At 41.1% G+C, this 27,493-nt stretch overlaps 5 protein-coding genes across 5 annotated transcripts; 2 read left to right on the forward strand and 3 right to left on the reverse strand.

Moving 5' to 3' along the window:
- Positions 1-2,482: 2,482 nt before the first annotated feature.
- On the reverse strand, positions 2,483-5,065 carry LOC135938360 (uncharacterized). Its single transcript, XM_065481977.1, has 5 exons — positions 5,054-5,065; positions 4,471-4,877; positions 3,288-3,408; positions 2,953-3,236; positions 2,483-2,734 (listed from the first exon to the last, which is right to left on the reverse strand). The coding sequence occupies exons 1-5, from the start codon at positions 5,063-5,065 to the stop codon at positions 2,533-2,535; spliced, it is 1,026 nt and encodes a 341-aa protein (XP_065338049.1). The 3' UTR covers positions 2,483-2,532.
- A 911-nt stretch (positions 5,066-5,976) lies between these two features.
- LOC135941107 (F-box/LRR-repeat protein 16) lies at positions 5,977-13,541 on the forward strand. The gene is made up of 7 exons (XM_065486395.1): positions 5,977-6,394; positions 7,297-7,507; positions 9,548-9,847; positions 10,345-10,636; positions 11,167-11,362; positions 12,107-12,255; positions 12,835-13,541. The coding sequence occupies exons 1-7, from the start codon at positions 6,114-6,116 to the stop codon at positions 12,981-12,983; spliced, it is 1,578 nt and encodes a 525-aa protein (XP_065342467.1). The 5' UTR covers positions 5,977-6,113; the 3' UTR covers positions 12,984-13,541.
- On the reverse strand, positions 13,529-14,821 carry Polr3H (RNA polymerase III subunit H). The gene is made up of 4 exons (XM_065486402.1): positions 14,415-14,821; positions 14,008-14,151; positions 13,825-13,943; positions 13,529-13,770 (listed from the first exon to the last, which is right to left on the reverse strand). Exons 1-4 carry the CDS (start codon positions 14,707-14,709, stop codon positions 13,654-13,656), a joined length of 675 nt encoding a protein of 224 aa, XP_065342474.1. The 5' UTR covers positions 14,710-14,821; the 3' UTR covers positions 13,529-13,653.
- A 339-nt stretch (positions 14,822-15,160) lies between these two features.
- On the forward strand, positions 15,161-17,141 carry Aprt (adenine phosphoribosyltransferase). Its single transcript, XM_065486408.1, has 4 exons — positions 15,161-15,374; positions 15,523-15,760; positions 15,916-15,994; positions 16,099-17,141. The coding sequence occupies exons 1-4, from the start codon at positions 15,289-15,291 to the stop codon at positions 16,233-16,235; spliced, it is 540 nt and encodes a 179-aa protein (XP_065342480.1). The 5' UTR covers positions 15,161-15,288; the 3' UTR covers positions 16,236-17,141.
- Positions 17,142-17,246: 105 nt separating this feature from the next.
- l(2)k09022 (HEAT repeat containing 1 homolog l(2)k09022) lies at positions 17,247-26,623 on the reverse strand. The gene is made up of 31 exons (XM_065483077.1): positions 26,306-26,623; positions 26,030-26,246; positions 25,723-25,969; positions 25,411-25,668; positions 25,185-25,355; positions 24,972-25,129; positions 24,754-24,914; positions 24,561-24,700; positions 23,766-23,989; positions 23,576-23,715; positions 23,267-23,517; positions 22,942-23,212; positions 22,216-22,343; positions 22,003-22,164; positions 21,769-21,947; positions 21,529-21,715; positions 21,244-21,477; positions 20,894-21,099; positions 20,683-20,835; positions 20,428-20,632; positions 20,225-20,353; positions 19,875-20,169; positions 19,643-19,818; positions 19,249-19,587; positions 18,866-19,192; positions 18,629-18,807; positions 18,333-18,576; positions 18,100-18,278; positions 17,762-18,044; positions 17,546-17,704; positions 17,247-17,487 (listed from the first exon to the last, which is right to left on the reverse strand). Exons 1-31 carry the CDS (start codon positions 26,445-26,447, stop codon positions 17,290-17,292), a joined length of 6,342 nt encoding a protein of 2,113 aa, XP_065339149.1. The 5' UTR covers positions 26,448-26,623; the 3' UTR covers positions 17,247-17,289.
- Positions 26,624-27,493: the final 870 nt, after the last annotated feature.

Raw genomic sequence — 27,493 nt, forward strand, 5'->3', positions numbered from 1 at the left:
GGCGTGCGCACTCGCGCTAGCTCCCCCGACCCAATCTCTGCCGCGCTAGTTGCTTCCAACGAACCTTTCGCCCTCGATTCGGCCAGGGCTCTTCCACATATTACATCTAGACGGAGGAAACAAGATTTAGCCAAAAATCAGATTCAAATCATTAGAACTATATTTTCAGTGGGCTACTGAGACTGAGTCTGGAAGATTTTTCTTAAATATCCGAGTGGTTTCATTCAAAGTAAAATGTGGAGACATTTTTGTTTCCATAGATTGTTAATGTTCCGGGGAAAGTTTGAGCCCAGCTAGGAACAAACCTAAAAAAATCATTCAAAGACGAACTTCACTCTTGTTGCTCAAAAAATCTTAAATTTATTTTTTAGATATTCCGGCGTCACTTTCACGCCTTTTGTCTGATGATAAAACTTAAAACTATCGATCTGCCACAGACGGCATCCCACATACAAATATTAGACATCTTTGACTTTTCTTAATTACAATTTCTTATTTGAATCGGAAAAAAAATTTATCTGCTGAGTGAAATAAAAATACCAGAGATGCACAGTTAAAATGAAGCAGAAATAATATCCCAACAGAAAATTGAGAAGCAATTTAATTTTATGCTTGATCCCTTAAATTTTGGCGTCAAAATTATGCTCAAATTTTCACATCTTCTCCCACTATTTATGCCCCTGAACCTGTAAGACGTAACTGCAGTATAAGCTGCGAGAAATATTGACGCGCTATTGAAAACGATTGACTAGTAGTCTTTCTTAACTTTTTTTCAAACAATAGTTCAACCTAATATAAATATTTGGGGTGATTCTTTCTGCACTAAAGGAGGGCACAGACCGACAACACTTAATATTGGTTCAATCCATTAAAATTAAAAATAGAACTAAGCAAGCTTAATCAATAGAAGATCGAGTGCCGTATTAATCTTGTGAAGACTCCCGACACTTGCCCTTCCTGTGACTAAACCGGACTAAACTATCTTTTAAAAAATTTCAATACCTAAAATTTAGTAATTTGTTTCGAGCAATTTAAAAAATTCAGTTCTGCTTCTCATACACAAAAAATCTAGTAATTATATCCATATGTACCTTTTTGTGATTTTTTTACCGCGGTGGAATTGTCATATATTCAAATGAGTAAAGCAACTGTTGACTTTCAATTCAAATGTGTTCCATAGCTGTCAATCCAGTTGTCGGTTGGGAAATAAAAAAAGGCTGATGATGATGCGCGGTGGGATTCGTCCATTGTTAGCACCGAATCGTTGCAGTCATGCTGGTGCCAACAATGTTGTTGCTGCACCGGCTAACAAACAAACACAAACAAGGCTGATGGCTGCTCAAGTTCAACGCTCTTGACCCGGCCAGCGCTTTTTATTTCTCTCGTTTTTTCTTTCCTCCACGCTCGCCGTGCCGGCTCATTTCCTCGCCGCCGCTAATTATATTTCGTGAAAATATGAAAGGTCGCCGCACGTCAAGGTGCAAAGGTGCAAAGGAGGCGTTTCCCTCTTTACCTCTCTCCCTCGCGCGACGTAAATCATTATTTTCAGTCTTCGAGACAGCACTGCGTTAAAAACGCGTCGTTTTCGCTTTTATTCTAATTAGGATTCGGACGGGCATTCCTTTACGCCTGGGAAGATCGGATCTCGTCAGCTCTCGCAATAATTTTTCTACATCATGTGAGCGTCATTGTTGGAGTATCATAAAGACGAGAGGGCTGCATTCCCAGGCGGCTACTTGCAAGCGTTCATGAGTCAGGGTAGCAACGCTAACTCTTTCCAAGAGTTAAATTCACCAAATTAGGCCAGCCTCTCAGCTTATGTAAAACCTCATCCATCTTTCATACCGATTCTTTTGACTTAATCTTCCTATCCTTTTTTAAAGGTGCTTCTGTTACAACTCCGGGTATATAGAGGGGGACTACGTGTTGTTAGAGATGTTCAAATTTAATTTGTAGCCCTGCTTCTCCCCGTTATTAAAAATATCACATGAGCTATTATCCCACAGTTTCTTCTGAAGCACTATCATAGTGTCCCTTGGATTGAAACTGGCTATTTAAAATTCATGTTGATCCCTTGCTCAGCAAAATCCCTCACAACAATAGCCACCATAATTAGTATAGGGTAATGCATGACTCCTCTGACAGTCGATTTTTTTCTTAGGTCTGGTGTGACTGATCTCATTTGGAATTTATACGTTTACCGTGGAGAACAGCAGCAACAGCAGCCTATTTGCTGCTAAAAGACAGAAAAATGCGCCTGCTGCGTATTTCCGGTCGAATGCACTGGAGATAAGCGCGGCAGCTGATCTGTCGAGGGAGCTGCCACCTGATGCACGTCCCGCAGTGACACGCGCACAGATTATAATCTCGACGGGGACGAGACGAGGAACGCGCTGCGACTGCCAACTCATCCTCCGCTCACAGGATTATAATCTCAAAAGCACACAGAGCCATTTTCGACCTTTGCTCCAATTATCATCGCTTTTCCTTTCCGGGCAGAATTTCAAGGTTTATTCAGAGCAAGAACAATCGTCAGGTCGTTTTCTCGGACTCAGGGTGCGCCTGGTGCGCCTGCTGACAACAGGTGACACGCACCTCTTTGGCCTCCTTTTTGATGATTCTCTGTTTTACCGCCTCCTCAGCCTCTTCCATGGCCACCAGCTCCGCTTCATCCGTGGTTGGCAGATTGGTCTCTTCTTTGGTCGGCACTTCGGGGAGTGGCCGGCTTTCATCTCTGAAACAGAAAATTCATCGTTCCATTTCCATTTAAACGAACCCCTCTTTCTTATGTATGTTCTGACTTTCTAGGAAACTTAACAAGTTAAATTTGTCCTTTAACAAATAAAAAATATAGCTTAAATCCCGCTTTGTCTTGATGTAAAAAAATGTGTTAAAAGGAGACTTTGACGCTTGAAAGCGATCATGCAGAAATTTGACGAAATGGAAAGCGACCTGTGGATCTCAGGGTTGCCTGGCTGGATGATTACGGCTGCTAGGTGGCACTGTCCGTCGGCCACTGCCTCAACGAAAGGTGCCTCGTGCTCAGGGTGTGTCGTCCTCGTCCGGAAGTGCCAGGGTCCGGGCACGCAAGTGGCTGAGGACTCGTAGGCGGCTCGTTCCGCGTCGGCGGCGAGGCGGCCGACGGCCGTAGCCGCTCGCTGCACGCCGTCAAAGGCGGCCACCACTGCGCGGTTCCAAGTCGACGCCCGGCAGGGGGCATCGGCGCCACTCAAGGTCTGAAAGAGAAAGTCAGAGGCAGAGTGGAGAGGAGCAAATGGGTCGCTCACGATGAGGGCGCCAGGGCCCCACTGGTCCCAAAGTGCCCGCGTCTCACTGCTCGGGCCCCACACGCTATTGTCCAGCGTCCACTTGACACAGAACGCGCCCACTCCGACCTTCGCACCGAATCTAGCAAAAGTTTATATTATATAATCGGAATTTTTTAATTAATCGAACGTTTCGCAGTCAGAAACTAGGGGTATAAGATTTAAATTTTGGATTAGGGGAATTTTGCGGGCCAACGAGTTACAGGGGGCTTTTAGAACCGAAACGAGGTTTCACCCAGGTCCAGAACACAGTCCTTCAAACTTCAAAGGTTGAAATTCTTAGTCGGTACGTGCACGGGCTAAATTTGAAAATTTTAAGTATCACATATATCATTGCTTATTTTAATTTTATTTATGTTCAGCTGACCAAGAAAGACCTGGGTTTAGGTATTTCACGCTTGAAATATTAAAACTGCGGCCTTAAATCAAGAGGTTCGAGTTCTATAATCATGATTCTTGGCAATCCACTCTTGTAAGTGTCTAATTATTAAACTTCTACAGCTTATTCATTTTCAGTGAAAAACATTTAAGTGCCCTGTATGGTTTCTACTAATAAACAACTTCGCAATTAAAAAGAAAGATGTGGACAGAATCATTTGGAGTGCACGAAATTTTTATCAAAAAGGCTTATTTATAAATAAATTTCAAAGCCACGTCGCATTTTTAAGCCAGTCGTTGGAGATATTTGAGTATTTTGGAGATTAAATACTGGCTTCTCAATGTCAGAAGATGGCAAAAGGTGGTTAATTCAGAGACTTGAAATACTCAAATAACTCAACGGGCTGGAAGGCGCACCGGCGCCGACTCGCCACTTGCTAGTTTTCGCAACTTTCCAGTGGCTTTAGGGACATAATATTATGTCTTTTCAATTAAGGACCTCGGTGCAGGGAGGCGAAAAGATGGCCCCATGTTATCCTTTCGGTTGTGTTTTTGGGACTAAGTGAGCATATAGCCCACGGGAAGTGCTGAGCAGAGGTTAAAAAATAGCAGCAAACCTATTAAACTAAGAATAACATTATGAACAAACGATGTCTATAAAATAAAATCCGATCATTTTGTCAACTGGTTGAAATAAATTAATATGCGGTTGGTGCATAGCAGAACTTCACGACGAAATAAAGGAAAACCGCGATACGGAACTCACAGGAAGAGTCTGTAGGCGAAGAGTGCGGCGGCAGGAACCTGGTTGGGCTCGTTTGGCCGGCTTTGTCGGACGACGGGTGGCACCAGTGGTGGACACTGCTTATCGCCGTGCGTGCAGATCGCGGGACACTTGGGCGCCGCCGCCTCCGAGCCGCCGCCCCGGCCGACTCTTGAAGGACACGCGTTGGAGAAGAGGCGCGAACGCGCTGCTCCAGTCGTTATCAAAACTGGCTGCAAAAACAAACCCTGAATGTACCTAGCTAAATCTCTATGGAGAACCTTTAGCAAACCCTCATAATTCTTCTGCGGAGAATTTTGACACACGTTTGAATATAAAAATTCGGTGAAATCTTTCAGTGACTTTTGATTGTTACAGGTTTTTATTGTTAGCGATATATGAGCAATAGGCTACAATTGGATTCTGTTAAAATGGAATTCATAGTGCCAACCAAAGAAAAAAAATTAAGATTTTACTGACTGCCTTGAAGAAATTTGTATCACGTATCATATAAAAAGTAACTTGCTATGTCTATCTTGATTGGCGTCTGTAAGCGACTTATGCAACCGGCGGTGCCAAGATATACCGCAGGCTGCATAGCCACTCACTCCGCTCGCTTTTCCAAATTCGGTAGCTTCTGTCAATGGTGATGATAAGAGCAATACAGTTAACATTAATGTGCGATCAAAATAAAAAAATATCGAAAATCAGGAAAATGAAAAATGCTTGTTTGCGTTTATTTAAAATGTCATTTGGTACTGCGATCAGAAACCAGGAAATTTAAATATTGTGCCATAACGAGGATAAGTATGTGAGAAATTTTAAAATCTTTCATTAAAAAACGTTACCGTGGAATTATATCAGGGTATAGAAGCCAGAAGCCAGACATCAGACTAAATAAAGTGACTTACTTATTAACTTTTAATTAAATTATAATGACATGGAATTCATGTATGAATGAAGAAAAAATTGCATTTGAAATGTAAACTTTCTTATTTCTGTATTTTAATTTTTCAATCTTATTCTGCTCTCGTATATTCAACAATATATACGTATATATGTGGTCTAGGGAAGTTGTTGAAAGTCTCATTCAATTTCAACTTGGCTGCCTGTTTAGGAGCCATGTGGATTAGAATAATTTGTAAAACATGAAATTGTTAAAGAGCTCGATTTATTTGCCCTAGTTTTAAAAGAAATAGTAAACATTCAGCAACAAATCATATTAAGTTGGGAAATTTGCTGTCATACACAATCTTCAAATACAACGGAAAATCCAGATTTAAAAAATCTAATTTGGTTCGTTTTGAAAGCAGATGAACCTGTGCTCGTATTGTTTTCCACGAACAGCGTGATGAATGAAATAGTGGAAAGCGGCGCTTTCCGCGTGGCATGTCGGAGGGGGAAAATCGCGAGGCAAAGCCGGGGTGGGGGCGGCGAGGGGGCGCGCCGGCGCTGGGGTCGGTCGCGATCGATGGGGCTGCGGCGGCGGAGGCGGGGGGCGGTGCGCCGGCGCCCGTGGGCCAGTGTCGATCGCGGCCGTCGAGCAAGCAAGCAAAAGAGAAAGACAGGAAGAGAACGAGCTAGCGAAAGCGGCTGCTGCTGACGGCTGGACGGACGGACGGCTGGCGGCTGCAGCATGGAGTGACATGTCGATGTCCGCTCAGGGCGTGGTGGAGCGGGCCAGCGCCGAACTCAGCAAGCGCATCAATGGGCTCGGCCTGCGCTCGTCGTCGGCGTCGGCGGGGTCTGGTGGGCCCACCGGGGGCCCGCCGCCGGGCACCCACTCGCCCAGCAAGGGCACCAGCGTCATGGAGCGCGTGACCAACGTCTTCTGCGGCGGCTCGTCCTCGTCGGCGGCCAACGGCTTCAACGGCGGCCACCGCGGCCCCGGCGGCTGCCTCCCGCCGCCACCCGACAAGCCCTCCAGGTCGGTGCCGCCGCCGCGCTGCGGCCCCCCAAGGCCCCCTCCCAGCCCGAGCCGCGCGCATCGATCCGCGTCGAGCGCGCTCGATTCACAGCTGCGGCCAATCTTTGCCCTCGCCGCCGATCGAATTCAAGCTCCCAGCATTGCGACTTTCGGATCTTTTTTTGCAACTGCTTTTCAATCTCGTCTCTTTCTGACCCTCTTAGCTGACGGCTTTTCCCGACGCGCAGTATCTTGGGCAGCAACTGTCAATGATGCAAAAATCCAACTAAAATTTTCAAATCATCATTTTCCGTTTTCCATCTAAATTGTAATAAAATTGACCGTCGGCCTCTTTTGGCAGTTAATTTGTCTTCTGCGTGATTTAAATTTCGTCTATAAATTTCACTTATTCTTGATGCGGTTGTGAAAATATAAATGTTTCACGGTACAAAAATAATTCTTCTCATTGCTACATGTAAACGAGATCATCATGAAATGGGGTCTCATTGAAAATCCAGTGACTGGAAGCAAGAGAGAAACAAAATCCTAGTTTTTTTATGAATACAACAACAAATCGATATCGTTCTGAATGAAATAGTGCGCGTGCCAGCAGAGCTACGCTTTGGATGTTCATTTTGCTTCCATCATTGTTTTGCCCTTTTGTTTATTTTGTGTCTACATGGTTTTCCAGCAAAGGAAAATTTCATGTCAGCATCAATCATCTTTCAAGGGAAAATCTAAAAAGTCTGGCTTGGTGATATACATTTTTGAATGAAATATTTTTTCTGAACCGAGCTGAATCCTCCCCTGATTTTCTCAGCATTTCCCTACCTCCCTTTAAATATAAATGAATGCGCTGCGTGCTCAAGCGGCAAACCATTTTTAATCAACTTTTTATGACCGTTCATCTTCATTGTCGGCAGGTTCCTGGCGCTGCGTTCAACGTCAGCGGTTGGTAAAGCACACGCGGCGTTGCGGGCACCGCGACCGCCGCCGCGGACAGTGCCGCCGCCGCAGGTGAAGGCGGCGCCGCGCGTCTGGCACAGTTGGAGCGACCTGATGATGGACGAACGTTTCCTCGCCAGGTTCTTCCACATCTATTTCGCACCATCAGACCGAAAAACCCTTCCCCAGGTATGAATTCATAAAAATAATCTCTACTTGGATTCTGATTTTACCGTTGTTATCATTTATTTGAATACGCAATAAACAATGGAATTTAATAGTTAAAAGAACTGCGAGATCAATTTCCAGTGAGAAAATCAGATTTAATGATTAAATTTACGGATGCACAAAAATTCTAGTTGTATTATTATGAATTAAAATTCAATCATTTTTACATAAACATATCCTTCAAGATGTTTTAGGGAATAATATTTCGAAATTTTTTTCCAATATCTGCTATACGGTGGTTGCTCGTCAAAGAGGCAAATGCTTGAAAGTGACGGAAAAAGCAGACGTGTCAGCCCTCAAAAAGGATGAAAGGGTCGATTCAGAAGAGGGCTTAGTCATCAGCCGCCCCCTCTGCCACTCTCTGATCCCGTGTTTTGCTTTTGGTCCGCCAGTAGCCAGCATCCCTCTCTTTTTGCCATTTCGCACACCAATGTTGATTATTTGCATCCACTCTTGAAGATAATCCCGTATTTTGTCTTTGGAGTTTGCTTATCTCATACGTGGAGAGAAAATGAATAATTTTTTAACAGCAGATGAGCGATGCAACTCTTGAAAAAGGGGGTGTACTGGGGTGACTGTCGTCATCGATTTCGACAGTAAATTGCAAATAATGCGATTTAGCACGAGGCAGAAGCCTCGCGCGCGCCTCGTCTCGAGACTTCGGATCAGACGGCGGCGCGCGTTTTCTCGTGGAAAATACAATTAGCAGAAATAACGCAGCCAGCGTCTCTCGTCGCGCGAGGGTGCCGATGGAGGGGTGGGGGTGCAGCCGCGGCAGAGTAAACATTGCGAACGGTACGGTGGCGCTATTTTGAGCCAGAGTGTGTATAGCACTTGCTGCGTACGCTGAGAGAAATGTCATGTACTAGAAAAAAGACGCGTTGAAAATGCAACCTTTACAATATTTAAAATCGCTGTCTTTTCATTTCATTGAATTCATATTTGTGATATTGTTACAAGATAATTCAGCTTTTTATTTTTATTGTATTTATAAAATCATAAATTTTAATCTATGTCTGGAAATTAAAACATTAAAGTAAATATTAGATCTGAGATTGTCAAAAAGATTTGAGTGTATGTTGTGAGAGAAAATCAGACTCGTAAAGATTACTTTGTTCCATGACAAAATATGTATTTCTCAACATCAATTCACATTTAAGAGTGTGCTAGCATATATGGTTGAAATACAAAGTAGTGTCTGGTGCTGCTGAGAAAATTATTATTTGAATAATATATGATTCATTGTTAAATCCGATACATCTATGAACCTTGAACACAACATTGCGGTGTTGATTCGAGTAACAAATTGCGCTGCGCCCGTTCGATTTCCCTGTGCACATACAACTCCAGGGAGGGTGACAGGGGTGCGGAGGGGGTTGAGGGTGCAACGGCCGCCGCACGTGCAGCCCCACTCGACACATATTATTCCTCTCCAGCACGAAAACTTTTTTCCTTTCCATAATACCTTCAATGCTTATATTAAGTCCATCCCAGAAAGAAATTTCTCGAGTATCTCTCCCGCTTTCAAGGATACATCGAGGAGTAAAAATCTGGGCTTATTTGCAAAAACCTTAGAAAAAAATTGCGTATAGGCACAAATGAAATTTATCATGTTTTTATTGGTATTTCGGGTTTATAGAATAGCCGGCCATTATAACTTAACAAAATGCATTGAAGTAACTGTGACTCAATATTTTAAGAGTCCAAACGAAAAATCATGCAAGGTTAAATTACATTACAGTATTATAATACTTATTTTATTGTGCCTGCAGTAACACGCTAATTTAAATGTTTGACGAGACAAATCAATTTATTATACATATTTTTGCTTCGAGTTTCTGGTTGATTTTAAATTTAATAAAGTTTAGCCCAACTTTGTTTCTCCAGTGCCACTTTCCTTCAAGTGTGTGAAATATTGTTATTTACAAGAGCACAATTGATTTATATTTTCCATCGCAAATTGTGGTATTTTGTAAATATGGAAGTATTGTGGTTTGGCAGGTGTGTTCGGTGTGGCGTGACGTGTTGTACTCTTCACCGCGCTTCTGGACCGGGCTGGCGATGGTGGCGCGTTGCCGCGAACTACGCGGCGCCACCGTGGAGTCGCGGCGCCGCTTCTATAATAGCGTGCACGTTCGTGGCATGGACACGGTTGTGCTGAGTGGTGCCGCTTCCGACGACGACGCGCTCGAGCTCGTCAGGCAACTGTCGGCGCCGGCCGCACGACGCATCCACTCGCTCTCGCTCCGGTGCTGCGCCGTCACTGACAGGGGTCTCGAGTCCCTCCTCGCCCACATGCAGGTATAAATGGCTCCTCAATTTGGCCCTTAATGCTCATGACCAATCAAAATTGAACCCATTAATACTCTGTCATAAATTTATGACCACAAACCAACAAGAAGACTTGTACTTGTTCAGACCTCTTAAGACTCCAGGAAAAATTGCATTGTAACTTTTAAACGGAAGGAAATTTTAAGAACGAATGGAACTCAACTGGGACTTGAGATGCATTAAAGGTTAATTTTTTTTCTTGGTTATCTATAGAAAAATGAAATATGACCCAGTGACAGTGATCTTTTAAATATATCCTTTTTCCGGTTAAAAATCTCAATTTTTTATATTTTGATTAGTCCATGGTAATTTTAGTTGAGGATCAAAATATAATATCTACATTTAATTAAATTAACAACTTATCAGGAAGTCAACTTTTCTGCGTTTTAAGTTTTGTGTAATTTTTTTAATAGTTGCCTTTTTACCTGACATTTCCAAGTCAATAATTTAATGAATTTTTTCGGAAGGGTTTGTTCCAACTGTCGCTATCGGGGTGCAACGAGGTGACCGAGGCCGGGCTTTGGGCGTGCCTATCGCCGCGGATCGTGTCGCTGGGCATCGCCGACTGCATCAACATCGCCGACGAAGCGGTCGGCGCCGTCGCCCAGTTGCTGCCGTCGCTTTACGAGTTCTCGCTGCAGGCTTACCACGTGACCGACGCCGCTCTCGGCTACTTCAGCCCCAAGCAGAGTGCCACCCTGTCCATCCTGCGCCTCCACTCTTGCTGGGAGCTCACCAATCACGGCGTCGTCAACATAGGTTTGTTCCTTGCATTTAATATGAAATTGCTTGAGTTAAATGGAAATTTTTTTTAATTCATATGAAAGAGGTTTATTGATTTTTTAAAATTACCCTTTTAAATTTCATCAAGTAATTTTTAACCTAAATAAATTTAAATGTGAACTCTCAGTAAAGAGTTTTAGGATAGATTTTGGAAATATTGAAAGTATTTCTAAATTTTGACATAAAATGGGAGAATGTAATATATTGAATTTAATTAAAATAAGTATTTTAAGGTAGAGATTTATTTCGGAATTATTCTTGAGGAAGGTCAGGGAATCCTCTTAAAATGCTCTCTCGGACGGACGTGAGCCAGTGGAAGCTTATTGGCCTCTGGAGATAAATTTAACCCTGTTCATCCCGTCAATAAACAACAAATTAATTCTCTTGATGACACACAAGTATTAATTAGAGTGTTTGTCTGTCAAGCGGGAGATGATGATGATGACGAAGCAAATAAACAATCAATTTGCCCCCTTCCGAATTCACTAAAAAAAATCTCATTGCAGTGCACTCGCTGCCTAACCTGACGGTGTTGAGCCTGAGCGGCTGCAGCAAAATCACGGACGATGGCGTCGAGTTGGTGGCCGAGAACCTGCCCAAGCTGCGCAGCCTCGATATTTCCTGGTGTCCACGCATTACCGACGCCGCCCTCGAGTACATCGCCTGTGACCTCACCCAGCTTGAGGAACTCACTCTTGACAGGTAGTTTTAACCTTTAAAAATCAGCTCATTCAAATCTATATCCAGGAAAAGCGATATTTTTGTGAAATATGAATTAGAAAACAGTCCTGCTTGGCGAAAAATAACAAAATTTTTGCTGCGTCGTCAAAGAGAAAAAAAGTGAAAAATAAAATCCCCTTTCAAGTAAAATATTAACGCTTTCTTCCGCAATCACTATGTATTTTTTCTACAAGCAAAAAATTTGACAGTGTACTATATTGGAATCAATAATCGCAGCAAGAAAATTACAATATATTTTTTACGTCTCATCTCTTTCTTTTTTATGTTTCGTAAAGGATGGTATGTAAATGTAAAGACGCAGTAACTGTTACAAGTGTCTGCTATATTTTTGTTGCAAATCAAAAGCTTGCCGAACCCGTACTAGATGTTGAGAGAAGTAAAATCCAGCACGTGTGTCCTGTGTGTTTACGTGCTCAGAATTACTAATTGTCTGAGATCAAAAACATCTTTTACAGTTTACAGCCACTACTCTCTGGTCCTATAGAAATTCAGAATTACCGACCACGGAAAGTCATGGATTTATAAATAAGATAAATAACATTAAACGTAAGGGTTGAGCTGCAATTGAACTTTTTACATGTAGTGTCGGCTCAATAAGAAATTTAATTTTGGAACAGTCTATCCCAGTCTGAAATAATAAATTTAGCATTCTTCTGGCCAAATCTTCACGAGATGAATTGTTTCTATTTATTATGCTTGCTTCAGATGCGTGCACATAACGGACATTGGCGTGGGCTACATCAGCACGATGCTGTCGCTGAATGCGCTATATCTGCGCTGGTGTTCCCAAGTGCGTGATTTCGGCCTCCAGCACCTCTGCGGCATGCGCAACCTGCAGACGCTCTCGCTCGCAGGTCAGTCCACACACGTGCTCCAATCTGGGCCCTTATTTTACTTTAATAATTTCCTCAAAAATCTTAAATTTAAAATAAAAAACCTCGCTTTGGGTTAAAAAGTCTAAATTTGACATTTTCCCTATATCAAGACAGTTAAAACGTCATGACACCAAGAGGGTATGGGTTTTTCCTTTTTAAGGGACAATTTGATTACTTCAATATAATGTTATTTGGAAAAATAAATTTTAAAGGTTTGTAATTTCAACCATTTCATAGTAAATTGTCCTCTTTTAATTCACGGTTGTTCTTTAATCTTTAGTTGGAGATGTGAAGAGAGAAATGTTATTAAAAATTATATCGCTATTATATTATTAGGAATTTCTTGCTAGCCTAAATATTTAGTCGTTGGTTTTGTGGGTTTTCAGTTCAAATGATGGATCATATTCAAAGCTCGTAACTATATTCAAATTAGCATTGTGCACACCTAGAATATGAATCGATCCTTTCAGCCCGTGCTAGATAAAAAAAAACCTAAATCAAAAATTAAATTGCCTAACTTAGTCAAGAGAACTAATAGATTGTCTGCGTGTTGTCCAGGGTGTCCGCTGCTGACCTCGAGCGGACTGTCCAGTCTGATCCAGCTGCGGCACTTGCGCGAGCTCGAGCTGACCAACTGTCCAGGCGCGTCGCAAGAGCTGTTCGACTATCTGCGCGAGCACTTGCCTCGTTGCCTCGTGATCGAGTGACGTCAAGTACAATCAACCCACACACACATTGTGTCATCCGCAAGAAGGAGTAAAAATAGTGTCGTTGTGATAACACAAGAGGAATAATAAAATGTCGTCTCGGTTCTGTCTAGTCTCGTTTTCCCGCGTTCGTTCGAGTGCAGCGCTGCCGGAACTCTGTAATTATAATTCGCATATTGTAATTGACGCGCGCGCGTTTTTCTCACTCACAACACACAGCTTTCGGTACTCTTTGCATCGTGTACCTGACTGCCTCTCCGTGAAAAGCTCCTCCCACACTTTCTCTATTCCTTACACTTATAATCTCTCATCTCAGCCGAACAAGACTCGAAGATTGAATCAACACTAGGCCCGAATTTCTGTCCGACTCGAAAGGAGAAATTCAATTGAGCAATAAACAATCGAGGAGATTGCATTGATTTCCCGTTTTTGCAGCTCAAAACGTGCAACAAGATATTATCAAACTAGCGTAATTATATATATTGTACAATATATATATTTGTTTTCAGGTTTCATTTCCCGATATATAAAATAATAAATATATATTTCAAAATGCAATCAACGCGATATTTTTATTTCTAAAACCACAGAAAATTCTAAATAATAATCCTGGCATAGAGATGGAATTTAACCATAAATGATTAAAAATAAATAATATATTTTACTTAAATTAGCAGTCTTCTTCTTGTTCAACATCCATAGCATCTTCCTCATCCTCCTCTTCAGCATCCTCTGCCTCTTGGTTCCACCAAGACGGAAGACCAAGCCCAGATTCACTGATTTTTGCCTGGAATCATTTATAAAATGAAACCTCTCCCAGGCAAGAAGAAATTGAACTTACAATTATTCTAAAAGGCGTGTCTTTGCTAGTGTCTAAAATTGCACCTGCAGTCTGGTCCGCCGGCTTTGGGGTCGTGTCATTGAACTCCAGTTCAACCACCTTAAATCTGATGTCATCGCCTTATTGAAAAATCCAAAATAATTTATTATTAATGATGGAAATTTAAGTCTTGCTCATAAGAACCTTTTTCAACGACCATCTCAACAGGTTCTGACTCAGGGTCGACCTTGTACAGCCAAACCCAGGTGCTCTGGGCCTCGTTGAACTTGGAGGGACATTGCATGTGCATCGGAGGGATGATTATGTCGTCAAAGAAGGTCAAGGACACTGAAAATTAAAATTAACGCTTATGTGAATCAATTAAAAATAAAAAAACACGTTTTTAGAGTGAAAACTTCTAACAAAATCATGACACATTAATTTAGTTTCCCGCTGGAAAACTGAGTTACATAACTACAAAATTATAACACTCACGCAGCATCGTTTCCAAGTAAAAATTAAATTAAATTCATTATGTTGTACATATTTTTTTCTGAAACACTCCTCGACCCTCCCTTCTTCGGGCAGAAGCCTTCTTTCTAATTACTTACCATGGATGCCCTCGCTGTCGCAGAGCTTGACTTTGCCTTCGATCGTCTCCTCCTTAAAGGGGCAGAATACGACGTAGCGGAAGGTAACTTTAAGGTGGGCCGAACCATCGCCAGGTATGAGGTGCGCAACCCCGATGTCGGTCACGTCGTACAGGCAGATGCACAGCCCAACGTTGATCACCACCTTGTTGGCAAGCTTCTTGTTAAGCTCCGTCGCGATCGCCTCGTTACGGTTCTTGCCAAAAAGCCTCGGCTCAATCTTCACCACCATTTTGAACGTCCGCAGGGTAAACATTTTTATGGTTTATGCAGATGTTTTTGCCAATTAATCTAAGAGAACTATGAAATTAGACGCACTTCACACACGTGCATGCGTTGGTCCTAGTTTGCCCGGGCTTGTGTTCCAGATGTGTTCTGTGTTCAAGTGTTATTGTTTACAAATATCCGTTGGGTGTAATCAAAGGAGTTAAAAAAATACATAAATATTAGACATTTTCTTCATAACTAAAAGCGTTAAAATACTAAAATACATGCACTTTTATATTTTAAATCATTGAAAATATGTGTTTTTGTGGATGCTATTCTTATTACTTTCTTTTAAAAAGCTCGACACATGCGACACATGGAACTTCGAACTTCTCTGCTCCTCAACTAAAACGCAGCTTGCCCGGCTCGTCCCCGCCTGTCTCCTCCCCTACACTACAAAGATTCCAGGTGCCCGCCCACTGCAAACTGCAACAACTGCACTTCATTTTCATTGCACTACTAAACTTATAACTTAACGTTGTCTGACTCTACCTCAAATAATTTCAACACTCCAACACTGTGTGGCAGACCTCATCTAATTTTTCTCTTACTTCTTTGAAAATTGAAAATGAGCAGTGACAAAGAAGATATTGAATTTTTAAAGGGCTGTCTGAAAAGCTATCCGGACTTCCCCAAAAAGGGAATACTATTTCAGTAAGATTATCATGTATTATATATTATTTATAACATACCATATAGGGATAATAATTCTATAAATATTAAACTTATGTAAAATTTACAATTTAGCACTTCATAATACACATATGTACATGTGTATAATTTGACGTAAAAATTTTTCCAGGGACATATTTTCACTTTTGTCGCAACCAGAAGCTTTTGGCAAACTGAAAAAGCTACTTGTGTCCCGAGCCAAAACCGTCGCGCCTCAAATTGATGTTGTCGTTGGTTTGGACTCCAGAGGATTTTTGTTTGGCCCAATTATCGCTCTTGAACTTGGGATTCCTTTCCTGCCAGTCAGAAAGAAAGGGAAGCTCCCTGGCAAAATTTTCACTGAGTCCTACCAGCTGGAGTATGGAGAGGTAAAATGTTCAATAGTTTTATTCTTGTTATTTTTTAAACATTGTGAAATTGTAAACATCATAAATTTCATCAGGTAGATACAATAGCATCAAATACTATTAATGAAAATTGTTGGATAAATTAGAAATTGCGTATCATCAAACTTTGACTTCAGGACATCTTGGAAATGCAGGACGGTGTGATAAAAGAAGGACAAAAAGCTCTGATTGTCGATGACCTCATCGCAACTGGAGGTATGTTCATGGAATAATAATATGTATTTAGTATTTTGTCACGTACCATCAAATATATTTAGAGTAATACTAATGCTTTTTTAAAATTTATTGCATTTGATCAGGCACACTGGAAGCAGCCTGCAAGTTAGTCCAAAGAGCAGGAGGTTCAGTGTCTTGCTGCCTGGTCGTAATTGAATTGACTGAGCTTAGAGGCCGCGAAAAATTAGTTGCGCCAGTAGAATTTCTAATGCAGTACTAAAAGCTGCATTCGCTTCTTTCGCCCTAGGATAATTTGCTATTTGGCAGCTTTGTTTCATAGAAATGTTTTAGATTTATGTGGTAAAAAATTTCATAATTTAGCCCAGTCGCCACTTCCACTTTACTTTTAAATTTGTAAATTCTAGACATGAGTTCATAACATTCATACGAAGGAATTGTATCTAAAGTTTCTAACATAATCTCAAGTGGTAGATCTTGCACAGTCTTATCACAGGCTCAATTTATTTTGTTGTGTAATTTTTGTTATTTTAAATCTCCTGCACCAATTTAAAACATTATAAGACACCAGTTTGGTTAAATTGTTTAGATCGTTTTGCCATTGTGGTTTCTTCAAACATTCCGTTCCACTATCTTCCAACAAGGAAACAAAAGACGTTGAAAATGATATATTACGCGATATTTTCTATGAAATTTCCTTGTGATAGTGGAATTATGCCAGTAGCAGGAGATAAATAATGATGAATTGCATTGTAACATTTCCAACCGGTGATAATACAAAGTGACACCAAATTGCATGCTATTTCTTCTGCTTTGCGCATTTTCGCAAAACTGCACAACTACCATGCCTAGATCTGTCTACGGTCAACGAAAAATAACATAAAATATCTTGTGTCAATGGAATTTTAATGCAAATGCATGGCTTTCAAGAAGTTTTTATCTTATCTTTATCAATGAGATAAGAATAATGTGTCATTAGACCAAAAAATAAGTTATGAAGTTTTATTCCCATCTTGAAGTGCTTGTTAGAGATAATTTACTTATTGTTGAGCTCAATTTACTGCCAGCGTGGTGCTATATTGTGAACTAAAGAATATTTAAGTTAGACAGCCACAAAATGTATGCTCAATTTAGTATTTTCTTAATAAATAGCCACATATTTTTCCAATTATGTCTTTTGTTCTGTTAAAACATAATAAGGGATTATTATTATATCAAGGTTAAATTATTATTACATAAGGGATAATATTATAAGGAATTATAAACTTAGAAATATTTAACTTTAAAGAATCAAACGTTTATTGAACGACAAGTGATTAAAAGTACTTGCTAAGTGGCTCTCCTAGAATCTTCTCGAGTTCTCTGGCCACCTCTTGCGTCCGTTTTTCCACTTCTGGGTCTTCATCTTCCAAGAGCTCGGCAATGAAGGGAATAGCTTCCGGAAGCAAAGGCAACAGGTCCTCCCGTAGCACTTCCGCAAAGGTCTGTATCGCCTCAATGGCCACGAGTCGAACCTAACAATTGCCCAGATTGGTTGAAATGTAATTGGAAATTATCACATAATTAACTCACCTTAGTAGTGTTGCTCCTAGTCTTAAGGAGAATTTGATAATGCAGCTGTTTCCATAGAATGTCATCCTGCATGCATCTGGCGAATTGCGAAAGACATGGACTGACCAGTTCTTTCCCTCTTGCCAGATATGCCTCTTCACCTCCAATCAGGTTATCAAGCTAAGTTTACGCATCTATTACAATTCTGCTACTTAATATTGCTCCGACGGCTATTACCTGATCCACCAAAGGCTGCATGATCAAGTCAAAGGTCTCTTGTTTGACAAATCTTTGTCTGTCTTGAGTGAAAACCTCCAGAAGGTTCTTCAGCACCCACTCCAAAAGCAGGAGAGTGAGATCCTGCTCATAAGGCCCAAAGAATGATTCTGCCTTTTTGTTTCCAAGAGATTCGTTGGAGCTCTCTTGGCAGATTCTTAGCAGTTCAGCAGCTTGCTGGATGTAAATGGGCACAAATATTGTGAACAATCCCTTCAGTTTGTTGGCCAACGACGTTGTCACCCTATAGTTAGTAATTACGAATAAAAATGGCTATAAATATTTGAGCTGTCACAAACCGGTAGAAACTGATGCAACGACTTCTATGGGCAAGTTCTTGCTGGGCCTCGCGACACCAGTTAAAAAGCTTGAAGAAGAATGGCTTGAACACCGGCTCTTGAAGTTTCAAAACGAAAGTCACAAGTGCGGATATAACCTCCTCCTCAGCATTGCTCACAACTAGGCGTCTTTCTTTATTCTGCGGAGGTGTCTGTTAGGCGATGCTACCATGACTTTATTTGATAACCTTTACCATTTCAACATCATCGAGCGACTCCCAGCGAGATCGGAGTTCAAGTACGTCCAAGAAAAATGTTGTAAGGTCCGCAATGTAGCCCGAAAATTCAGCTGAGCCCATACTTTCAAACTTGGCCGTTAAAACAGCCATTAGGGGCTTAACAGCTTTCATTGTGTCAGAACTTTTGGTTAGCTCATTGAAAGCATCGTGAACGGGTTGAAGTAGGACCCGCAAGGAAATTTTACTGCTCAGAAGACCTCTGTCAGAAAAAAAAGTTTTAGAACCTGTAGACAAATTTGAATAAAATTTACCTAATTTTCTCTATTCTATGCTCAAGTGCCAGAAATGCCTTGATAGACAAACGATCTTCTTTGATTGTGGAAACCTGGCAGACTTCAAACAAAATCGACTGCAAAAATGAGCTCAAGAACTGCGGCAGAGTCTCAATGAGGCGCTGCAGAAGTGCTAGGCTGGCAAGCAGAACGACATCCTGCAAATTAAATTTTGATTTGAAGATCTTTTATACTTATTTAAAGCAATGTATTTACACTTTGATCCTCTTCCAGTTCCCTGGCTTGTTTTGCTGTTTCCAGTGTCAAAGGAATCAGAGTCGGTAGCACATTCAGCATGTGCACCTTGACAACTACTGTCATTTCGGCTAAGCAGAGTAGCAAATTAGCCATAACAGGATAATCTGCCTTGGACGAAATCTTTTTTGCCAAGTTGATCAAAGTCAGGAGCAACTTTTTCAGGATGTCCAATTGAGAGGAGAGATTTTCGGAACCAATCAAGCTGATCAAAAGACGCAAGCAGAAGAGTGATTTGCAGGCGATGCTTGAGTCAGCGTGAGTCACCAACTCTTGACACACATTTATCTAGAAAAAAATTAATAAGCTTCTGAATATTTTTTAAATTTGTGATTGCCACATACCATGGGAAGTAATTCTAACATTTCAACGCCAGATGCATTGTTAAGCAGCTGAAGTTTCGCGCCAAGGAGTTCCAGAGTTTTGCTTTTCACTGAGTCCAGCGCACTAGTGCTAGTCAGCACACCCTGCACCACGGCCACAAAATGCGCCAGTGGCAAAAGCATGTTCAGTTTGTTGAGAACCGAATAGCCTTGCAAAAGGAGGCAGGACCAGAACTTGGCGTGCGTTTTGTCTGACGCTTCTTTGTGGCTCAATGTCAACAGATAACCCATGAGGCAGTCCATCAACAACCGGTACAGTTGCTCCAATTGAGGATCCAACTTATCTGTCGGGCGTAGACCCTAATACAAAAATCCAGTAGCAAATTTAAATAACTATAATAAGTATCACACACACCTTGTGAGCAGAGGACTTGATGCTCAGCAAATTGGACATGAAATCCAAAGCCATGATCTGGAATTTGCGAACATCTGCAGCTGGCTTTGAGCAGGGATTAGTCAAATTAGCTGCATTCAGTTTGTCTAATTTAAGTTTAATATCCAATGCATTGATGACTTGCTTTTCCTGGTTGTCTGAAAAGCAAACACGTGCTCAACTTAAAACTGCTACAATTTTGAATATTACTTACATTGTATATCGGTTAGCACAGAGATATATTGGAAAATGTTGTGAAGCATTTTCAACAAAACCGGCAGCTGACAAATTTTGGCGGCTTCCAGAGCGCAGTCGAGTCTGCGATTGTCCGTTTGTTTGGTGTAGGATTGGCTCTCAAAAACCAACACCAAGAAGAGCCACAGATGTTCCCAGCCAACTGTCGACATGAGTTCATCAAATACCAAAATGCGCCTATGGCTTGGAATGTCGGGAAGTGCGTCAGAAAACACGCGCAAAATGTTCTCCAAGCCGCTTGACTGTCCTTTGCTCTGAAAATAAAAGAGTTGTAATTGGGATATCCTCCTATGGTACTGATAAAACTACTTTTAGGACTGCAGGCACCACTTTCTTGATAACTTGAGTAATGATTTGCAAGCTGTACTCGTCATCATGTCGCAAAACAAGGGACCCTACAAAAGTGAAGATGCTGACCAAATGGTGCATCAGGTTGTCCTACAAAATCAAGGTTCATTAGAGTATTTTTAGCAAAACAAACTGCGTGGTGTAAGAGGAAAATAGTTCCTTACCGGCACAAGATGTGCAGTGTGGCATAGAAGGATTAGAGTCTCTCTCTGAGTGCGGGGATTCGTAGTTGATTTGAGGCTGTTCACAATCAACTCAATATCCAGAGCACAAGTGTTTCCTTTTGCTTCACTTACAGCAAGAAGTATGTTTAAACTAGTCAAAGTGAGCTGTTTTACGTATTCTTGATCATCCACACTTTCCAAGCATCTGCAGAAGGATAATTAGTTACGTCTCTAATTAGATTTAGGGTAAATCACATTTTCAAAATGTCGAACAAAACAGGAACCACCAAATGAGCGTTTTTCATAGCCTTCTTGTCAGAAAGGGCTTCAAGCATAACAGTACCATGGGACCAATTTTCACTGGTAGTGGCCTTTGCAGCAGCTGCTTCCGTTGAAGCAACTTTCATCCTAAAATCCAATGTACTCAGTTTGTAACAGGAGTTAGCAAATTGAAAGCGGCACCTACCTGGTTGTCCTAGTGGGTGCTGATTTTGCTTGACCAATCATCAATTTAAGTTCCTCAGCAACCAGATCTCCTTCAAGAGGAAGTTTTCGTAGAACTGTTGCAACTGTGGCTTTCAGATTGGAGATTTCGCCATTCACTTGCACCAGCAGATGTGTTAGTTCGGATCTTTGTTTTGGGCTCAGACTTTCAAACAGTTCTCTGGATATCTGAAAATGGGATTCATAAGCCTAATGATTTTTCAGATGATCTATGAGTGAGAAATTTACTTGGTCAAGCGAAAAATTTCAATTTTGAACAAAGTTTCTCATTTTATGCATTAACATTTGAAATTTCTTTATGGATGCACTTACAACAGACACCGCGCAGAGGGCGATTGGCTGGTCATCATGAACCAGTCTGCTTGCCAAGAACCTTTCCATCAAATTCCACCCTTCTTTCGAGTTGAGCAGCTTCTCAGCAGTGTTCTCATCAATTCTTTTTAAGATTAATCTTAAAATTTCAAAGTCAGCTTCATCCAAGCCTTCCTCCACATGGCTCTCTGTAAGTAGCCGATCTGCGAGTGGAATGACAGCTTGCAAACACTCCTAGAAATGGGTTTAAAATGATTGAGTTTATTGTGCTTCTTTTCATTTAACCTGTGACTTGACGTAGTTAAGTGCCCTAAGCACTGCTGCAGTAATGTATCTGGGAGTGGTGGACAGCTTAGCATGCTCAAAAAGACACTTTCTGATGTTCTTGGCAAAATTCATGTTCGGATTGCCACCTAAATTTTGCACTGAATCATCCTCAGTCAACGCAGAAAACAGAGCAACGCCCAATTGGCTGGAAATTCGCATTTTATAAGAGGTAAGTCCTGTCAACAATATCATACATACTCGCAGTTCTGGATCATTTCATCTGATTGCTGAGCAATGTGATCAATCAGTGGATGGTAGGATTTTGATATGTCTGCTGGTCTTAACTTGACCAGTTCCAGCAGGAGAGACACCACCACTTGCCTGAAGTACTTTTCAGGATTGCAAAGTGCACTCAACAGCGCAGGCACGAAGCAGTTCTAAACAGAATCTTTATTAATTTAAACTAAATCACAGGTTTCTTTAAGTGATTACGTCAGGGTGAAGTTGTGTGATGTTAGTCTTAACATTCTGGTGTAGCTTCACAATTGACGTTGCGAAAATAACAGCCCGCATTCGATCCTCAATCTGCAAATTTGGCTGACTCCACATGATACTCAAGAAGTGCAGCTGGCTTTCAAATCCACTGAAATTTGACTGAGAGGAAATTTCCTAGTGATTTATTAAAATGTATACAGGGTAAGTTACCATTACAAAAGTCCTAAGGGCAATCATGTGCGACTGCTCCTCATCGGATCGCTCAACTTTAGAGCACAATTCAAGAAGTGTGGCCATGATGGAGATAGAGAGCTTCAGATATTCACCATCTTCATTATCTGTAATGTTTACTCAAATTATTGTTCTAATTTATGCTGCTTAAACAAGTCACTTGAAAAGAAAAATAGCATGATAAGACTTCCCACCCATTCAAACTATTCAAACTATTGAAACATTTTCTCTTTAAACTTGGGCCAAAGTAGCTAAGGCAAACCAAGTTAGCAACTACCTGAAAGGCCAAAATTGTGATCCAACCAATGGCAAAATCTGTTAATAATGGGGATGAGAAGGGAGTTGAAATAATGAAGACTGATAAATTGTATGAAGAATTCTGTCGATGGGATCGTTTGCTGAAGAAATCCGATCAGACTCTAATCAAATACCAGAACTAAAATAGTATCACAATATTGAATGACAAATTCTTTCGCTTAATCTGATGGTTGGACTCACCCCCTTTGAATTGGGTTAAGGGGCAAAAGTTTTCAATGTTTCAATAAAAGACCTCGGTGAGGAGAGGCAAAAAAATGGCCACATTGGGCCCAAGCTCCTCTGTGGCCACTCGGGCCTCATGTTATCCGCTCGGCGCGGTTATTGGGACCCGGAGAGCTCATAGACCACGGGATGTGCTAAGCAGAGGTTCTAAAAATAGGTCGTTACCTTTGCTCTGGGTGGGCCACTTCAAGATCTGAGAATCCTTGTGCGATTGAGATCCATCGCCTTCATTTGGGATCAGACTTGAAAGGCTCTGCTGGAGAGAGTCTGCAATCTGTGAGACAAATGAAGTCATCGGCTCACGCACCAAAGCAGTAATGATGTCCGTGAACGCATGAATGGGAAAGAGGTTATTCTTCACGAGATTGTTGTGCTGCAATGAAAGCAGCTCGGCCTTGTTTTTAGGTGGAAAGCTGGGGTTCTTGGGAATCACAACCTAAAATTTTAATTGGTTTAAATGAGGGAATCTCTTGGTGTCAAGTGAACGTACTTTAGCTCTGCTCCTGATCTGCAGTGCCATTTGGAAGCAATCAGATTTGTGCAGGGCAGTGTTAGCATTCACAGCCACCCCCTGCAGCAGCAGAGAGAGAAGATACAAGTCAAGGGCATTCAAATTTTTATTCTTCAAGCGTTCTTTCACAATGTCAGCAAAGTCCAGCGGGCAACTCTTCCACACCTTCTTTACCACATCAAAAATGGCAGAAACATGCTGAGTTTGCACAGAGTCACTCTTGTCAATGCCTAGAAAAGGAGGATTTAATTAAATGTTCTCTGGATGTTGGAAAACACTGGTTTTTACCCTTTTTAATGTCTTTGATCATGGTCGAGTCGCAGCCAAACTTTGTATCAGCAAAAATGGTCATAACTTCTGGATGGTGAGCTGCGTGGGACATGGCTGATAAAATTGTCAGTGTCTTTTTCAACTCAGAAGCATTCTCCCTAAAATGTTAAAATAAATTTATAATCCACGTATATCTTAATTAACTTACGGAACAGCGTTTCCAACATGCGCCACAAGGTAAGCAACGGCTTTCAGATTCCATTTGTTTTGTTTTGCATACTCCAGCAGGTCCAAAAGCAAATCAAACAGCTCCTCTTTTGGAGAAATAACCTTGCAGAAACTTTTTAGTGTAAGCACCGCGCACACCACCTGCATGCTGTCATCTCTCAGACGGTCACGTAAGTAGCTTTGCAGCATTATCCTATCCATTTCCTGAAATTACATTTTGCAGCTTATAAAAAAATTATCACATTTGAATCAACACATCAGTTTTGTGACCTGAAATTTAAAAATGGCAAGAAAGAACGCCAAGTAATCAAATTTAATTTATATTCTAAGATGTTTCTGTTCTTTAAATTGATGATTTATTTCCCATATTATTCATTTGCGATGTTATGTTATATAGCATTGCTGAATGTGGCTAAAGCAGGTTTATCTTGTGGTGATTCTCCCCACTAATTGGTACTAACGACTTCCAGACGTATCCAAATTAAGGTCAAGAACCTTTGTTTCCAATTTACTCTTTCCAAATTGACTTAAATTAATTATTCTAATCAAATAATTAATTTCCTGACAATAAAGATAAACTCAATTTCATTCCTAACAATTGTGGATAGCAATAAATATATTTCACATTAACTTTAAATGGCGACATGATGTTAGAACACCAGGAGATATTAATTTAAGTAGTTGCGTTATTTGTTGTGTTTCAATCATCCGACACTAACTCTAGAATCTAAAATCTCCACCAGAGAAACCATACCATAAAAAAGAAGCTACAAACCTTGGCATTCTTGGTAAACTTGGCGGCAGTCCTGACTGCAGAAGCTCTGATTGCCTCTTCAGGGTGCACCAACTGAAGACAAATGCCCTGCACAGTCAGTACACCATCCTCTCCTTTTAAGCCTTTGTGAGAAATGACCACTGCATAACAGAGAAAATAAGATCATGAAGGAAATATAGATAAATAAAAGTACCGTGGAAGGTTTCTTTCAGGTCAGTGTCCTTAGACAAAACATCTTTTGCCACCGAGTCAAATGCTGAGGGGTATCGAGACTCCAAAATTTGACAAATGTCACCAAACCATCGGATTTCTGCAATATTGCTTGTGTTTTCTGGAAGGTGCTCAAAGATCATTCTGCAATGAAAATTTTATTAATTTTGATTCTAACAAATAAAGCTAGATTTGGAATACCTGATGACAGTGGCTGCTTGATCTTCATCAAGAATCAGATTTTGAAGCAATTTGATCAAAAACTGGTCAACTCCTTTGATGAAGAAGATGCCTTCATTTCTGCAGTCTCCCAACGCAGATTGCAGGAGTGGAACCAAAAACGGTACCAGATTAAGTGTCTGGGAAATTTTCGTAATTAATTAACTTTAATTGGTTGTTAACATGACAAAATACCTTGTGTTCCTCATGAAATCTTTCAAAGTTGCCAACAAAATTGCTCATGGTGGCAAATTGAGTGGTAATGAAAGTGGTAAGTTTGGGCGATGTGCCAACAATACGAGTTTGAGAAGTCATCAGCAAGAAAACAACTGACAAAGCATCGTATTTCAGCAAATCAATTTTTGTCTGCAAATGAAAGTTTTAATTTAATTTAGAAAGATATATTATGTAGAAATCATACCATAGTCAAGTGCGTTATCAACTCTAAGGTAAGAGTTTCTGAAATCGGATAGCTGGCGACCAGGTGACTAATCACAGCAAGGCAGCTGGCTAGAAATGGAGGAGACGCCGAAGAAAGCCCAATATGAAGGTAAGGGACCATGCAGGCCAGTTGCTGCTGGTTGAAATCCTGCTTCAACATTGCCATGACTCCAAGAATCGTTGATGCAGAGAATGCAAATTGAATTTGCAGACGAGAAGAATCGCCTAAAGCACAATCCTACATACCATTTATAATTAATTCAATGTATCAATATGATAAGTACAAGGCAACCTTGTGTGCGTCAACAGTGTACTGCAAGATCATGCGGAGGAAATGAAGTTGCTTTCCAGCCATCCGGTGAACAGTGTGAACATCCAACGGTGTTCCACTATTGAGGACAGGCTTGAGCCAGCTCCATGAGGAATTCTCCTTTTTTATTTCCGGGATGGCACGGAGAATCAAGCAAAAGGTAGGAGTGTTGTGGTACGGCAAGGCGCACATGATCAAGTCATCAGGGCAGTACTCTCCAATTTGGAATCTAAAAAACAGGAAATTAAATGGTTTGGAATTGCACTCTGTTTGTATTTAGTCCTAAAACCTGTGCACAAGCCACTCGAGCGCCTGCAGCGCTGGTTTCAATGCAAGATGAGGTGACACCATGAACAAGAACTTCTTCACCTCTGCATCCAGTTTTTCGTTAAAATCTGACGTTTCAACAGCCCTCTGAATGCTCTTGCTGGACTCGCGGAATAGTAAATCCTCAAATATTTTGAACCGGGGGTACAAAGTTTGCAGCTCTTTGATTCCTTGCACACCTGCATCAAATACAAGTTATTTATGACACATTTAATTTAATTTACAAGGAAAATCATACCTAGTTGAAAGGCTTTGTCAAGCGTGAGTTGTTCGGCCGTGTGCGTATCAAACAGGATTGATAGAACCTTCCTGGATTCAACAGACTGTTCCGTCTGAGGTGCTTGCAGCTTTTGCAGCTGCTGAGCTAAAGACGTTGACATTTTAAGGTTTTTTCGTTGCCTGTATAACAGCAGAACTTCAGGCACGGAATTGCGGTGGTTGATAGGCCCAATCGATATTCATCAAAACTGAAATCATCAAAGTAAAAGAGATGTTTGGAAACGAAGCCGGTCAAATCTGTATTAGATTGCACGTGTTCTTCATTATTCACCTCTTCTGGTCTGGTCGATTTGTTGTTGGTTTGAAGCTAGGGAGGGGGCAAAACCTGGTGCGCATGCGAGCTCCATTCAAACATAGTTGGCGCAATGGGAAAACAGCTCAGCTTCATACCGACATCGACCGATGAAAAAACAGACAGATAATGTTCAAGGCGAGTTGTTGTTAAATAATTATGATAATTGTTATTAAAATTAGTTAACTGGTAGTCGGAGCACATTCATACACATAAAAAATTATAGCACTCACGCAGCATCGTTTCCAAGTAAAATGCACAAAAATTAAATTAAATTCAGTAAATTCATTATGTTGTACATATTTTTTCTGAAACACTCCTCGACCCTCCCTTCTTCGGGCAGAAGCCTTCTTTCTAATTATTTACCATGGATGCCCTCGCTGTCGCAGAGCTTGACTTTGCCTTCGATCGTCTCCTCCTTAAAGGGGCAGAATACGACGTAGCGGAAGGTAACTTTAAGGTGGGCCGAACCATCGCCAGGTATGAGGTGCGCAACCCCGATGTCGGTCACGTCGTACAGGCAGATGCACAGCCCAACGTTGATCACCACCTTGTTGGCAAGCTTCTTGTTAAGCACCGTCGCGATCGCCTCGTTACGGTTCTTGCCAAAAAGCCTCGGCTCAATCTTCACCACCATTTTGAACGTCCGCAGTAAAAGAGTTGTTAAATAATTATGATAATTGTTATTAAAATTAGTTAACTGGTAGTCGGAGCACATTCATACACATAAAAAATTTCACAAATCAAATTATTTTCCCCATATTATTCAAATTTAGATCAAACATAAATTATTACAACTCTATATTATATCGCAATCATAATTTAAAAAATGAACTTGTGAATGAATTAATAGTT

This window comes from Cloeon dipterum, chromosome 3 (assembly GCF_949628265.1).
Source record: "Cloeon dipterum chromosome 3, ieCloDipt1.1, whole genome shotgun sequence".
NCBI classification, from domain to species: domain Eukaryota; kingdom Metazoa; phylum Arthropoda; class Insecta; order Ephemeroptera; family Baetidae; genus Cloeon; species Cloeon dipterum.

Coding starts and splice junctions, on each gene's coding strand:
- LOC135938360 (XM_065481977.1), bottom strand. Junction 3,237..3,287: donor GGGGCCCTGGCGCCCTCATC/GTGAGCGACCCA, acceptor TTTCTCTTTCAG/ACCTTGAGTGGCGCCGATGC. Junction 2,735..2,952: donor GGCAACCCTGAGATCCACAG/GTCGCTTTCCAT, acceptor TTTCTGTTTCAG/AGATGAAAGCCGGCCACTCC.
- LOC135941107 (XM_065486395.1), top strand. CDS start 6,114: ATGTCGATGTCCGCTCAGGGCGTGGTGGAGCGGGCCAGCGCCGAACTC. Junction 10,637..11,166: donor TCACGGCGTCGTCAACATAG/GTTTGTTCCTTG, acceptor ATCTCATTGCAG/TGCACTCGCTGCCTAACCTG. Junction 11,363..12,106: donor GAGGAACTCACTCTTGACAG/GTAGTTTTAACC, acceptor TGCTTGCTTCAG/ATGCGTGCACATAACGGACA.
- Polr3H (XM_065486402.1), bottom strand. CDS start 14,709: ATGTTTACCCTGCGGACGTTCAAAATGGTGGTGAAGATTGAGCCGAGG. Junction 14,152..14,414: donor CGACAGCGAGGGCATCCATG/GTAAGTAATTAG, acceptor TTTAATTTTCAG/TGTCCTTGACCTTCTTTGAC. Junction 13,944..14,007: donor TGAGATGGTCGTTGAAAAAG/GTTCTTATGAGC, acceptor TTTTTCAATAAG/GCGATGACATCAGATTTAAG.
- Aprt (XM_065486408.1), top strand. CDS start 15,289: ATGAGCAGTGACAAAGAAGATATTGAATTTTTAAAGGGCTGTCTGAAA. Junction 15,761..15,915: donor ACCAGCTGGAGTATGGAGAG/GTAAAATGTTCA, acceptor CTTTGACTTCAG/GACATCTTGGAAATGCAGGA. Junction 15,995..16,098: donor TGACCTCATCGCAACTGGAG/GTATGTTCATGG, acceptor GCATTTGATCAG/GCACACTGGAAGCAGCCTGC.